Genomic DNA, 14,874 nt, shown 5'->3' with positions numbered 1-14,874 from the left:
TGGTTTAAAAGGCGCGATTTAGTTGTGAAGATGTCAGATTGGTTATAAAAACATACGTTTGGCTGCACTGCTTCAAGTTTAAAAGTGTTGTAAACGTAAACTGTTGTAAACTATCGAAATTTATTTGAAAATTATGAGCTTGAGTAAAAGCTACAGCTGTTAAAATGGATCAAGAGGGTAGGTTTAACGTAGACATAACAAATTGAAATTCAATATATATGTTTTAAAGGCAATAATACCACCTGGAAAAAATCTCTACATTACTTGGCAAAGAGATATGAATTAAGAAGTAGTTTTGTTTTAAAACAATCAACCCCTTCAAAATCATCAAGTGCCTCATTAAAAAATGATTTACAAGAGATAAAATCCAATATTCACAATAAATTGAATAAAAATACAGAAAAAAATTCACCTCTGGCTAATGGATTAACTGATGCAAGCCCTTCAAGTACACAATCGGTTTCTTTTCATCACATTTTTTTCTCTAGTTCATCTGTCCTAAGTACCTTTAGTGAGTGTGATATTTTCACTGATAAAACAGACACTCAAATTGCAAGTGATAATTTCCCACAATCACAAACAGACTGTGATCTAAGTGTGATGACAATTGTGGCAAAGTATGTAAATGTCAAAGATATTAATATGACTGATGAGGAAATTAGACTTGTCCATGCTTTTGTAACAAACAGAATTGGTAGTAAACTTTGTGGTACCCTCTTTAATAAAGATACTCACTATGTCTTGGGTTTGGATGAACATAGTAGGTATTGGAAAAGGTGTTCCTGCACTGAAATTCGTAAAATAAAAAAATATTTTCCAAAAAATATCCGAAAATATTACATTAAATACCTCCATAAGATTATATATTTAAATAATCTATCTCAGCAATATGAAAAGTGTGAGATTTTAGTAAGGAAGAAAATGGAAATGCTTTATAAGAAATTGGAAGAAAACGCTGATGAAAGTACAAGGAATCTAATTATAAAGCAATATAAAATTGTATGTAATCGTTTTGGTAAAATTGATGTACAACATGCAATGAAAAGGGTTCGACTGCAGATACAGAACAATTTAATTTAATAAAGACAGTCATTTTCATTTGCCACTTATTAGAACTTATCATTTGATTTAAATTTTTCTTGCAGTTTTCCCTAATTTACCTTATAATATGTACTGTGTTATTTTTGTTCTGATTGGTATAAAGTAAGTTAAAATTGTTATTTTATTTCTTTAAATTTTTGTAAAAAATGCAATTGATTTTTTTATTTATGTTATTTTTATATTGTATCAAGATATTTTTATTTTGTTTAATTTATGAATTTAAGTTTATTAAAATTTTCTAATGATAGTTATTTTTACGAAGATTATTATTAATAAAATATATTTGCTAAAAATAAACCATCTTATTTTTCATTCCTTTGTGTAATAATGTGTAATTTCTTTGTCAATTTGCCTGAATCATACTAATCTACTTAAAATTTTAAGTCTTTTTGGTATTTTAACATATTCTTTTTACATTAGATTTGTTTGTGTATTTTTATCCAATTTTTAATTATTACCATAAGTAATATGAACGAGGACAATTAAATACCAATATAATTCTGCACACAATAATTGTTGGCTAGATTTCAAATTAAAATTTTATAATGATTTTCCCAATTATTATGTTTTGAACTATATGCCAATTACAAATTAATTAACCTATTAAGAATATTTTTCATGTTTCATTTAAACAAGTAACTATTAAAAAATATATATTTTTTAAAACAAATAATGAAATTAAATATAAATGTATTTCAAAAATTAAAATTAAACAACCTTTAGTAGTATTTGATATTTAAAATATTTCAATTTTGATAACTCATCAAATTAATTTAAAAAAATTGTAATTGATTGTAATACAGAAGTTCAAACTAAAAAATGTATAAAAAATAAAACAATTTTCAATTTTAGGTACTAGTTAACTAGACACATTATCATCACGGATTTCATTACACTAAAGATTGATATTTTTATAAATTATTTATTAAATAAAGACATAAACCAATTTAAAAACTAATTTGCGCATATTAAAGTGCAGATTGCAATAATTTTAGCACGAAATATTTATAACGAATGTATAATATTATAAACTAATTTAATTTTTTTATAAATAACTTGTGTTTTTTATCGACATTATTAATATTAACTATAACGAAATTTAATGATATCCCGGTGGACCATTTCACTTGTACAACAAAATCACTTTCGAAATTTGCATAAGCCAGTCGAACGACATTGAAAACCCTAAACCACCTTCTTTAGCATTAATAATTAATTAAAACCTGTGCCGGCCTGATGTGATGCAATAGAAGAATAGATATTCAGGTTATAACCATTCCGATCGCCACTCGGTACTGATTTATCTCAATTCACTCGCCTATTTTAATATGGCATTGTGTGTGAGTGCATGCCGTTTAAAAAGTCGCATTGCGTGCATTAAAACGGCAAGAAAGTGGAACGTACGGCATCATTATGCGCCGGTCAAAGTATGAGGTACTGGATTTGTTTAAATTATACTAATTATCAATTATTGTTAATTAACATGTGATAAACTAACCTTCGTTACCTCTAAAATTTGTCATGGGTATCGGTCGCTAAAAACCGTCATTTAAATAAAAAAACAATTGTTCCAGATTATCACCGTGATCCTTCTATTAAACTGCACGTTATTGGCCTGTGCAGTACGCAAACGTTCACCACTCGAACACGGCTCTGCCTCGCTGTTCAATCTGCCCTCTCATCTTCCCAAAGATAATATCGAAAGAGCTCAACTAAAAGCATCCCTTGACAAAACGGAAGGGAAGAACTCCTACGTCTGGGTACCAGGTCACGTGTATCATCACGCTTTCATTCCTGGACATTTGCATCATGTATTCGTGCCAAGAGTGGTGGTGGCCAGAACGTTGTTCCTGAATCGGGAAAACGGGGAACATCTTTATGGAGGTTTCGGTGTGGGTTCTTCGGTTGGAGGCCAAGGAGCCGGGCACGGATATCAAATTGTATTTAATAATATTTAGAAACTGTAATTTTTTAAATAATTTATTTTTTATTTAACCCAAAAGAAAAATAGTTGGACAATTGTAAAATTATGAAGTAAAAAAATAAATGTATTTGTACATAATTAATTGCTAATATAATTATATTAACTTGAAATTTAAACGTTTAAAAGCAGATTACAAGAAAGTGGAACAACATTTAAAATATTATGTATGTGTCTAAAGTAAAAGGTTCAAATGTTGTTGCGCATTTGTTATAATATTTATAATTTTTATAACCGTTTATAATATATATAAGTTAATAAAATTTATTTTAAATATAATAAATTCATCTGTCTTTCTTTATTTGATTTTTATCCTATTGTAAAATAACTAAATAGTAAAATAAATATTTTTTGTTAAAATTGTTTGTTAGACTAACAAATGTCTAGATTTCAGATCTCATCTAATTATTGACCACATTTAAGAAAATATACAATTATTTAATGCGGTTTAAAACTGTGGTTTCGCATGTTTGCCAATTATTGCTTAAAAGACAAATCTCTTAATAATACCATAGAAATGCGTCCTGTTATCACATTTTTCGGTATTACATATATTTTTGGCAAGTAGGTCAACAATATTGAAACAACATGCTGATGAACGGTTATTAATTGTTTCCACATTTCAATAACACCGACAGCACATGAAACGATGCGTGAAAAATTATTGGCTGTTAGACTATAGAAATGTCAAAATTATTTTTAATAGGTCCTCGAGGTTCACGCACACATTCACACTATTAATATTGACACAAGGCAAGTCATTGAAAACACCGGATCCGAGTTAAGATTTTTAAAAATCTTTAAATGCATACATTTAAATGCGTTATAAAAGTGTTTAATTTCATATGGATAATTTACGTAATATATGGGTAATTATTATCAATAATGTTGTACAATTATTTTTTTTAATCGCAATGGTGGTTGCGACGACTCTAATTGCGACACATTAACTGTAATGGTTTTAATAAATGAGGAAGTAAATAAATAAATACAATCAGTCTGAGTTGCATTGATATATTTTCTTTCCCATGATAACTTAAAAAAAACATTGTTATTTTCCATTCTGCATCTTGCAAAAAAAGTATCGAAAGTACTTGATAGAATTTTTTAAATTAATAGTTCAAGTAGTCACTCAAATTGCTTGTTCTTATAGTCATGCACAATATTTTCATACATTATCGTAAATAGAGTATTTATGAAGATTAGTCTTTAGTTTTATAAAGAATGTTTAAATCTAAATACTTACAAATAAAATTTTTGATATAAAATGAGGAAAATGAACACTAATGTAATTTTATTTTGAACAGATAATAATAATAATAATAATAATATTTCATATACAGAAAAGGAAATTATTACCATTATTTTCCATTTTCCTTTGTTTTGAGAGTTTATAATGTGTCGACTATTAATAAAAAACACTGTTTTACTTCGCCATACTCGTAAAAATTTAAATTAAATAAAATGTTTGGGGATTAAAATTATATTTATTAAATTATTTAGTATATTTTGGAACATTAAATCAATTAATTTTAGAATGAAAATATGTTTTCTAAAGAATTTTTTAATATAAACACAATATTTTTGTCTGAAAATGAGGAAAATGAATACTTTAATGTGATTAAATACTGAACCGGAATACAGATAATTAATAACGATAATATTCCACACACTGAAGGAAATTGTTAGTCATTATCTTTCATTTTCCTTCACCACATGTTATGTAAAAAATTAATCTAAATATTTGAGGATGATTATTACAAATATTAATTTTTTAGTTTGTTTTAGCATGAATAAACAATTAAATATGTAGTTTAAATGTTTGAAATAAATAAATATTATTCTTCTTTTTGTATTTTTTTTAATTTGAACTCTGAAGTCTGAACGATCAAGGAAGATATTCCTGAATAGTAAAACTAAATATTAAAAATGTTGAGGAATTAAGGTAAGTAAAGTAATTTTTTCTAAAAACAACTGAAATTTCAAAATTTATTTGTTTCTTTCATTTTAACTTTCCTTCCGTGAACCACAGAAAATTGATATTAAATTATAAAATTTGTAGATTTGTCCTAAAAATTCTAAATTACAACAATGATAAATACGAGATACAACAAACATAATGTGTCACGCAAATTTCTTAAAATTCACCGATTTCGAACAAAGAAAATGTGTACACAAACAAATATTTCCCTAACCTTAACCCACAACGGTAATTAGCGTTGTAATACGTGGGGAACCTTGGAGTGGTCGCTCTGCTTAACCACCCCGTAATACTGCAATTATTTTTAATAATTTATTTACGTGTATAAATACGGCAAATGGAAAAATGTCCGGCATCAGTGCGTCGCTGTGTGTGCTTCGACATCGACAATATGAAATTCTTGGTGAGTGGACACAAACAATAGGAATGTTTTTTATTTATAAGTTTATAGTGATGGTGATTTTAAATTTTTTGAGTAATTTTGGTTTGGAATTATTTCAGTTGTTAGTTTTCTTTGCCCTCATCGTTCTGACTCAAGCAGAACAAGAACAACAGGAAGACGTTGTTGAAGTGAAGAAACCGGTAAAAAGAGGTATTGGATTGGGTTATGGATATGGATACGGCTACGGCGGATATGGAGGATATGGCCATTATTATCCCTCATATTCCTATTATCCAGTTATCAAATCATACTACGGAGGCTATGGAGGCTATGGAGGTAAATATTAAAAATCATTGTGAAAATTAAAGTTTTTATTTTGCTCTTTCGTCAAATAGGATATGGCGGATATGGACATGGATTAGGATATGGATACCCATATGGTGACTGGTGGTGGTAAATTCGCCAATGTTTGGTTTTAATAAAGTATTGTTAAGAATATTGTATATATGAATAAATTATTGAAAAATTCTTAAATTCCTAAATTAATATGATTAATATTGTTTCTTTTAACAATATATTTGACTTTTTCTTCAGCACTTTTCGTTAAAAAATGTCCTTTGTAATATATGTAAAATATATTAAATAATTATGACAATTGTGAATAAATATTTAAAAAAGAAAATACCTTCTCCTTTTATATGACTAACATAATGTACACACGACAAATAAAAGAAAATACTTGTTAAAATATTAAATATGTTTATATAAATAACATATGTTTTTTGGTAATGTATTTGATAAATTAATTTTTTCCCATATTGATTACGTTTTGTAGAAAATTTATCCATATTTATTTATTAAATAATTTTGAGTGTTACAGATAAATGTGTACAAAATTCAAAAAACAAATTTTTTGTATTTTTCTTTAACTAAAGGTAATTTATAATAGATATTATTGTAAGAAATTATCTCTATTTTCTTTCTTCAGTTTATGATTTCTTAGCTTCTTGTTGGAGAATAAAATAAAAGATTAAAGATTAAGAAATTTTAGGGTAATTTTAAACTTTTACAATAATACGTTAAACATTCTATGAAAAATGAATATTCCAATTTAATAATTAATAATACCAATCAATTTATATAAAATGAATATTTCAATTTACTAATTAATAATATAAAAAATTATAAAGAGATACATAAAACAAATGCATGTGTTTCATTGCATTGAGGAAGACTTGAGCAGAAATAAAACCAAAACCCAGAAACAATATGCTTTCTAAAAATAAACCGTTATCTCTCTTAGGGGCGATTCACATGTTTAACTACAGACTCCACTGAAGCAGTGAAATATTTTTTTGAAATGCGCGGCACAACGTGGTTTTCTTTATCGATGTTATTTTTTTCCCCTAACTTTGCATCGAGTTTAAAATGTGTGATTAATGTGTTAATTATTAATATAGTGATGTGACAACGGTTAACACAACTGATAAAAACATCCTGTTAAACAAATGTTTAATCAATGTAATGACTGACTTTGAAGTTTGTGAGCAACAGAAAATGAAAATTTTTGTGATTTTTTTTATATCTTTGTGTGGTGATTTTGTTTATTGCATAGGTAAGTTTGGCGTTAAATATCCATCTATTTACAATTGTGAACATAAAAGCTGAATAAAATATTGTAAATATTTATATTTATTAAAAAATATAATTATATATAAGAGAGTAAAAATATGAATAATAAAATAAATATTGTTATCGATATCTCTTATTTAAATATTATTAATATTCACATAATACAAACTATTTTGTTTTAAATTTTATCACAATAAATAACACTATATGTGAAAATAAATTAATAAAAAATATAGAAACAAATTAAATTAATGTTTTAAACAGGAATGGGGGTTTAAAGTTCTACAATTGAACCAGGCACTAAATATAAACAATTTAATATAAATTTTATTTGTCTGTTTGTTATAAAGATTACTTTATACGTGTGTATATTTAATATATATTATTAATATGTTTTAAACAGGAACAGGAAAATACCACTACGGAATCAGGTTCTTAAAAAATATTTAGTATTATGATATAATAAATAAGTAGTATACATATCCAAATTATTCAAATTTTATTTCAACGTTTATAAATAAAAATATAAGAGAAAAATCAAAATTCTTCAAAAGATTAATTGAATTCAAGAACAATTTTTGAAATATTGTAAATTCTTTAAACATTGTAATTAAATACAGGGTGTTTCGCAACTTATTCGACGAATTTTAACTATACACTCACTGTCGCATAAGTAGTCGATTTATCATATTTTATATCGAGAAATAAATTGTTAAATAATTGTTTAATATTCTTCTTCGAAATATGTGAAATTTGAGCATTTATAATTAAATAATAATACTATATATAACAAAAATATATCAATAATATATTAATATTTGTTTTAAATAGGAACGCCTACAGAAAGTACTACTACGGAATCAGGTACTGAAGAAAATTTTTGTTAGGAAAAATATTTAATATTATTTGTATGTATTTTTCTTATTAATTTTTTTTGTTTTTGATTTATTCTGTATTCTTTATTATTTTCATGGTACTGAAAGGAAATAATTTATTAAATAATTGTTAAATATTCATTTTTTAAATATGTTAAATTTCAATTTTGTTTTTTGCATGTTATATTAAAAAATATTTAATCGATAGTTATACACACAAGTATAAAATACAGAATTTCACTTAAACATTTATAAACAAATTTGGAGAGAAATCAAATTAATAATTATGTTTTAAACAGGAATGACCACTGAAAGTACAACCACTGAACCAGGTACTAAAGAAAAAAATATATTTTTACAGTAAATAATTGTAGGGTTTAAAAAATTATTTTGAGCAATAAAACGTCGCTTAGTTTTTCAGTTGGTCAGATATTAGAATAATTTTTTTCTCAAAATTTGTATTTATTTCAATCAACAAATTGTTTTTCGTTTCATTAAAAAGCAAATAAAGAAATTCTAAATATATTGACATTTTCCTGATTTTGTGTTTATTATAACGATTATTATTTTTTTCAATAAAAATATTGTAAAACATTTAAACGTTAATAATTAACTAGTGTTTTTAACAGGAATGACCACTGAAATTACTACGACCGAACCAGGTACTAACCAAAATATTTTTTATAAAAATATTTAATTGATAGTTGTACATACAAGCATAAAAAATCAGAATTTCACTTATACATTTATAAACAAATTTGAAGAGAAATCAAATTAATAATTATGTTTTAAACAGAAATGACCACTGAAAGTACAACCACTGAACCAGGTACTAAAGAAAAAAATATATTTTTACAGTAAATAATTGTCGGGTTTAAAAAATTATTTTGAGCAATAAAATGTCGCTTAGTTTTTCAGTTGGTCAGATATTAGATTAATTTTTTTCTCAAAATTTGTATTTATTTCAATCAACAAATTGTTTTTCGTTTCATTAAAAAGCAAATAAAGAAATTCTAAATATATTGACATTTTCCTGATTTTGTGTTTATTATAACGATTATTAATTTTTTCAATAAAAATATTGTAAAACATTTAAACGTTAATAATTAACTAGTGTTTTAAACAGGAATGACCACTGAAATTACTACGACCGAACCAGGTACTAAACAAAATATTTTTTATAAAAATATTTAATTGATAGTTGTACACACAAGCATAAAAAATCAGAATTTCACTTATACATTTATAAACAAATTTGGAGAGAAATCAAATTAATAATTATGTTTTAAACAGGAATGACCACTGAGAGTACAACCACTGAACCAGGTACTAAAGAAAAAAATATATTTTTACAGTAAATAATTGTTGGGTTTAAAAAATTATTTTGAGCAATAAAACGTCGCTTAGTTTTTCAGTTGGTCAGATATTAGATTAATTTTTTTCTCAAAATTTGTATTTAAATCAGTCAACAAATTGTTTTTCGATTCAATAAAAAACAAATAAAGAAATTCTAAATATATTGACATTTTCCTGATTTTGTATTTATTATAGCGATTATTATTTTTTTCAATAAAAATATTGTAAAACATTTAAACGTTAATAATTAACTAGTGTTTTTAACAGGAATTACCACTGAAATTACTACGACCGAACCAGGTACTAAACAAAATATTTTTTATAAAACATATTTAGCAGTGATTTATTTATTTTGAATACTATTGCTTATTTTTTATTATTATTTCTATTTCTATATTATTTATGAACATATTTGGTTTTTGTATTATAATTTTAATTTTTTTTTTTTAAAAACTGTATAATATTACTAAAGGGTAAGTTTAAAACTAAAATCGATTTGTGTTTTACACAATGATCATCTTACCAAGTATTCTACTACTATTCGAAGTCCTACACCCAAATAAACTATATAAAATATAAAACCTGTTGCAGAGCCTGTTCAGAATATTACTTTTGGTACTACCGAGTTTAAATGGTATTATCCACATCCCCTAATTCCCCCTAGCCAATTTGAATTGGTACTCACATCAAAATATGAAGAAGATGCAGAAAGTTCTCAATACTATAATACTTCTGAACCCTATTTTGATTTGAACAACACGAAACCAGCAACAACTTACACTCTGTCGGTTACTGTATTTGATAAAAATCAAAGAAGTGTTGTGGTAAAAAAATCGATTAATTTTCCTCCTGATAGTAAGTACAATTTATAATTTTTGATTAAAAAGTAATCTTTTATTTGTAAATTTATTCAGAACCACCAAAACCACGAAATATTAAAGTCAAGAATATTGCTATGGATAGGGTTAGGGTGTCATGGGAAATAAATTCCGAAAGAAAGGGGAAGATTTTAGATTGTAAGGTTAATATAAAAGAGAAATCTGAAGTAAATACTGGTTGTAAAGCGTATGAGAATGAAACGTCTATTGACACATCTTTTGACTATTATGATCATTCAGTGAAACCTTATTATAACTACCATTATACTATTAAGTGTAGGACGACAAGAGGTTACGGTTATAGTAATGAAAAGGAGTACCAGAGTAATCCTGGCGGTAAGTTTCAATTTGTTCTGATATTATAGAAGAGTGATAAAGAGCTATTTCAGTTCCGGAGAAGGTTAAAGAGTTGGAATATGATTTTAGAGAAGTCAGTATACGACATTCATCTTTTAAAGTAAAATATACATTAAAATGGAAAAAACCTTGTATGCTAAATGGGCCATTTAAATATTTTTTAATTGAAATAGAATCATGTGATTCTAAAATACCCAACCAATATCAAACAAAGAAAAATACATACAGTTTTATTGCAAATTTACCCCACTGTAAATATAAGGCAGTTGTATATGTAGTTTTAGAAAATGGCATAAAAAGTAGCGGTGACAAGGTTAACTTTACAACTCCCTTAGGACGTAAGTACATTTATTAAAGTGATTGTTGAAAATCAATTTATCAAATTGAATCATAGAAACTTTTCTTATTATACACAACATTTTTTAGAATTAAACAGTTTAATAAGTAAAACATTGAGCAATAACACAAATTAAGAAATACTAAATGAAATATGGCTTAATTTCTTTCAAATAATATACAAAATGCGAAAATATAATACAAAAAATTATTATTATTATTATTATGTTACTTTTTCGGTACCTAATATATCCTTAGAAATATGTTTAAATTATGGAACCAACGGTATCAATTCGTTTCGATCGAAATAAAAAGTACCCGCAGCAAATTTTTGATGTTTTTCAACCAAATTATTTTTTTTTTCAATATCAAATAAATCAAATAAAAAAATTTAGCTCTAAAAAATGTGACAGACAATTTTTAAATTTTCGCAACAATTTGATGTTATTAAGATTATTTTTTTTATTTTAGAACCCGATGAAGTAAGAAATTTAACTTATGAAATCGGTGATAAATCTATAATTAACACAGATACTTATAAGGTTGATTACATCTTAAGGTGGGACTATACATTGTCTAACAGATTAGATTATAAATTTCTAATTACTATAAATGATTGTAAAAATACAACAGAAAAAAGAACAACAAACTTAAATTTACCTTTAAACGACCTAAGACCGTATTGTGAACATAATATTTATGTTAAAGTAATAATAAATAATAATACAAGTAGGGGCGTAAAAGTGGTATTCACTACCCCTGTTCCATGTAAGTATGTATGTATAGCAAATATTGCATGAATATTAATATTTTCCTAAATTAAATTTTAGATCCAACAAATTTTGATTTGAAAGAGCAGATGGAGGATATTTTTGTTACTTGGGAGTACCATGATTTATTAAATTATAAACAAACTAACATATTAAAATCTTACACTAGAATTGAAATCAATGGTCTCTATACCGAGGATGAACATTATAATCCATTCAATAAGATAGAGAAACATATCACATCTCCTTTTAAATTTAAAAATTTTAATTCATCATATAATTATAACTTCACATTAATTGTGGAAGTGGATAACCAACAATTGGTACAATCAAAATATATCAGGACTCAGGACGGAAGTGAGTAATTTTATAAAACATTTACAAAACATGCACCCATATCTCAATTTTATTTTCAATACCATATCTGTTGAATAATCTGTTAATTATAATTATTAAATTAGCTCCTTGGGGTCCTAATGTGCAAACAACGGATAATGCTATACAATGGTCGGAAAACAAAGTTAGAAAGGGAAAAATACAAAATTATACATACTGCATTGAAACTGTGGGACCCATAGAGGAGGATTGTGATTTTATAAAAAAAGAACCCGAATGTGAAACTGTAAATGCGAGTGTTACCCGGGTTTCTTATGTAATGAAAACATTTTATAAATATAAAGTTTCCGTTAGTGCCACTACGTCAAAAGGAACAAATACTACAATAGAGAAAATAAGAAGCAACTCTACTAGTAGGTAAATATGTGTATTGTTTAATTGTTGGATAATCGGACATATTTTAGATCAGATAGATCTTCCAAGAAATATCGAATATTGTATTCAGGAAAACCAATTATCTGGTAATTTCACTGCTCCATGTAGACTGTATAATTATTTAAAAGGGTATAGAGTTAAATTATTAAATATGGAAATCAATAAGCATAGTAATATTGATTTAAAAAATAACAAATCGTTTGTCAAAAATCTTAACTCATCATCTAAATACTCTGCACAAATAACTATATTGACATACAGTGGTCAGAAAGAAACTGCTGCACAAGAATTTATTACATCTCCTGACAGTAAGTTAAACCTAATTAAAAAAAAAATATTTTTCGTTAACCTTTTACTTTTTTAGTACCCGTTTTAAACTCAACAATTCCGGAACCAAAAGTAACAGAGGAGAATGTGATCGAGTTCAAAATGCGGAATGATTATTTCAATCCTAAGGTCAAAATATTGTATTACGCCTTGTTGTTATACAAAAAAGGTGAAATCCCAGGTGCATCTAACAGAAGTTTAATACCTCCCAGATATTGTTTGCCACAATACTTCTCCAATTGGACCACTCAGTGGCCCGAGGAAGCAACAGGAAAAACAATTACAGAAAAATTGTGGAATCCTTTTAAAAGTATATTTTTGATTTATTTGTTTATGATTTGATTCGTTAATGTTAATTTTATAGAGGATGAAGTTGAAACTATTATAAAAATTTGCCCCACGCGTGAACTACAACAGAAAATCAGTAACTGTATTTACGAAGAACTTAACCAAATTGAATACTACATTATCCTTCGTGCCTTCACTGAATTTGCTTATGGCCAATCTCACCAGTTACATTTTAAAATTTGTATGTTAAATTACAAAAAAACTAACCATAAAAGATTACTTTATTTAAATTACAGCATCCGCCAAAATTGATACTGGCACTATAATTGGAATAGTCTTCGGAGTACTATTAATGTTGGTTATTGGAGGAGCCATAATATTTTATAACATCAGAGACGAAAAACCGTTATACAAGTAACCCCCTTGAATTTCTCTTATGCCTCGTGTCATATTTTCCTTTTCTTTCTACAGGGATTTGAAGAACACGAATGGCATGTACAGTTGTACGCCGAACAATTTCCCAATGTATTGGAAACGCTTACAGACCACCGATGAAGCGTTGAAACTACAATTCACTGACTTAGTTGCCGAGGCCCAACGTTTGGGAAAATCCAACCAAGCTGCCCTCTTACCGGAAAACAAAAGACTGAACAGATACGCAAATATACTACCCTGTAATTAAGTTTTATTGTTGCTTGTGATATGTGTGAGTTTGTTGTTCATTTTTGCTTCAGATGATGCTACGAGAGTGGTTTTGCCCGATGGAACCTACATAAACGCCTCTTACATAAAGGTATAAAATATTTTTAAAAAATTACATTGGACTCACCCTTTCGTATTGTTTACACACCAAATATTTTAGGGTAAATCGGGCCAAATAGAATATATAGCGTCCCAAGGCCCTTTGGAACATACTAATAAAGACTTCTGGAACATGGTGATAACGGAAGATGTATCAATTATTGTAATGGTCACTCAGTTCTATGAAAACAAAAAAGTAGGTAATGAAATTGCAATTGGACCTCCGCTTCTTCATTGTGGATTTTAGGAAAAATGTTACGAATACTTTCCGACTGTCAATTCCACGATGTTAGAAGACGAGATTACGATTCAGTGTACTGAGGAAGAATTCTTTGACAATTATTACTTAAGAAATATTGAATTACAGGTAAGTACATTAGGATCTGTTGATTGAAATTATTAATGACAATTTTATAGAAAGGAGACGATGTTATAAAAATAAGACATTTTCATTTTTTGAGCTGGCCGGATTTTGGAGTTCCAAAGAACACCAGTTGTGTTATTCAGTTGATCAAAGCGGTCAGACGTTATCACAAGTATGGAAAAATTTTAGTACATTGCAGGTAAGTTGTATATTTTGGAGTGTTACCTATGTATCTAAATTATTGTTGATAGTGCTGGAGTTGGCAGAACGGGAACATTTATTACACTCGACATTAATATGGGTCTGATTGATGAAAATAAAGATATCAATGTTTATAAAACAGTTTTAGATCTCAGAAAACAAAGAGTTTTAATGGTCCAGACATATGTAAGAATTCACTAATATTTGAATACATATAATGACTTCTATAACTTTCAGGCACAATATGAGTTCATACACAACTGCCTTGCTAGTTATATTATGAAAGAAGATGAGAGTATTTTGTAATTTATTTAGTTGTTACTTATTTGAATTTCTAATTCATTCCATTCTATCTTCATCATTTGTATTGTATTGTGAAGCAATAAAAATCTGTGATTCAAGTGATAAAAATGTACTTCATATTCTGTAATTTGATATTAAATTAAATAAATTATTTTATATGTTTGTGTATT

At 26.8% G+C, this 14,874-nt stretch overlaps 3 protein-coding genes and 1 long non-coding RNA gene across 7 annotated transcripts; all 4 read left to right on the top strand.

Annotated features, from left to right (window-relative positions):
• The first annotated feature begins 6 nt into the window (after positions 1–6).
• On the top strand, positions 7–1,098 carry LOC126266201 (uncharacterized). Its single transcript, XR_007548664.1, has 2 exons — positions 7–177; positions 230–1,098. It is a non-coding gene; the product is annotated as an uncharacterized LOC126266201 (long non-coding RNA).
• Positions 1,099–2,345: 1,247 nt separating this feature from the next.
• Positions 2,346–3,320, top strand: LOC109597698 (uncharacterized). Its single transcript, XM_020013444.2, has 2 exons — positions 2,346–2,535; positions 2,676–3,320. Exons 1-2 carry the CDS (start codon positions 2,515–2,517, stop codon positions 3,057–3,059), a joined length of 405 nt encoding a protein of 134 aa, XP_019869003.2. The 5' UTR covers positions 2,346–2,514; the 3' UTR covers positions 3,060–3,320.
• Positions 3,321–5,320: 2,000 nt separating this feature from the next.
• Positions 5,321–5,972, top strand: LOC109597704 (prismalin-14-like). The gene is made up of 3 exons (XM_020013450.2): positions 5,321–5,466; positions 5,565–5,781; positions 5,841–5,972. Exons 1-3 carry the CDS (start codon positions 5,401–5,403, stop codon positions 5,900–5,902), a joined length of 345 nt encoding a protein of 114 aa, XP_019869009.2. The 5' UTR covers positions 5,321–5,400; the 3' UTR covers positions 5,903–5,972.
• Positions 5,973–6,923: 951 nt separating this feature from the next.
• LOC109597694 (tyrosine-protein phosphatase 10D) lies at positions 6,924–14,866 on the top strand. Of its 4 annotated transcripts, none has more exons than XM_020013442.2 (17): positions 6,924–7,060; positions 9,900–10,163; positions 10,223–10,881; positions 11,351–11,647; positions 11,710–12,006; positions 12,111–12,398; positions 12,450–12,728; positions 12,785–13,057; positions 13,112–13,276; positions 13,332–13,449; positions 13,507–13,709; positions 13,770–13,828; positions 13,898–14,032; positions 14,084–14,203; positions 14,254–14,399; positions 14,452–14,587; positions 14,639–14,866. In XM_020013442.2, exons 3-17 carry the CDS (start codon positions 10,677–10,679, stop codon positions 14,705–14,707), a joined length of 2,790 nt encoding a protein of 929 aa, XP_019869001.2. In that variant the 5' UTR covers positions 6,924–7,060; positions 9,900–10,163; positions 10,223–10,676; the 3' UTR covers positions 14,708–14,866. The 4 variants fall into 4 exon arrangements, with proteins under 4 accessions (XP_019869001.2, XP_049825571.1, XP_049825570.1 ...); XM_049969614.1 differs by lacking the exon at positions 6,924–7,060 and adding an exon at positions 8,592–8,614; XM_049969613.1 differs by lacking the exon at positions 6,924–7,060 and adding an exon at positions 9,092–9,111.
• Positions 14,867–14,874: the final 8 nt, after the last annotated feature.

This window comes from Aethina tumida, chromosome 7, assembly GCF_024364675.1.
Source record: "Aethina tumida isolate Nest 87 chromosome 7, icAetTumi1.1, whole genome shotgun sequence".
In the NCBI taxonomy this organism is placed as follows: Eukaryota; Metazoa; Arthropoda; class Insecta; order Coleoptera; family Nitidulidae; genus Aethina; species Aethina tumida.
The sequence above is the reverse complement of the archived record's forward strand: the minus strand, read 5'-3'. Positions and strand labels throughout refer to the sequence as shown.

Coding starts and splice junctions, on each gene's coding strand:
- LOC109597704 (XM_020013450.2), top strand. CDS start 5,401: ATGGAAAAATGTCCGGCATCAGTGCGTCGCTGTGTGTGCTTCGACATC. Junction 5,467..5,564: donor TCGACAATATGAAATTCTTG/GTGAGTGGACAC, acceptor GAATTATTTCAG/TTGTTAGTTTTCTTTGCCCT. Junction 5,782..5,840: donor AGGCTATGGAGGCTATGGAG/GTAAATATTAAA, acceptor TTCGTCAAATAG/GATATGGCGGATATGGACAT.
- LOC109597694 (XM_020013442.2), top strand. CDS start 10,677: ATGCTAAATGGGCCATTTAAATATTTTTTAATTGAAATAGAATCATGT. Junction 13,829..13,897: donor TAAACGCCTCTTACATAAAG/GTATAAAATATT, acceptor CAAATATTTTAG/GGTAAATCGGGCCAAATAGA. Junction 14,204..14,253: donor TAAGAAATATTGAATTACAG/GTAAGTACATTA, acceptor ACAATTTTATAG/AAAGGAGACGATGTTATAAA.
- LOC109597698 (XM_020013444.2), top strand. CDS start 2,515: ATGCGCCGGTCAAAGTATGAG. Junction 2,536..2,675: donor TGCGCCGGTCAAAGTATGAG/GTACTGGATTTG, acceptor CAATTGTTCCAG/ATTATCACCGTGATCCTTCT.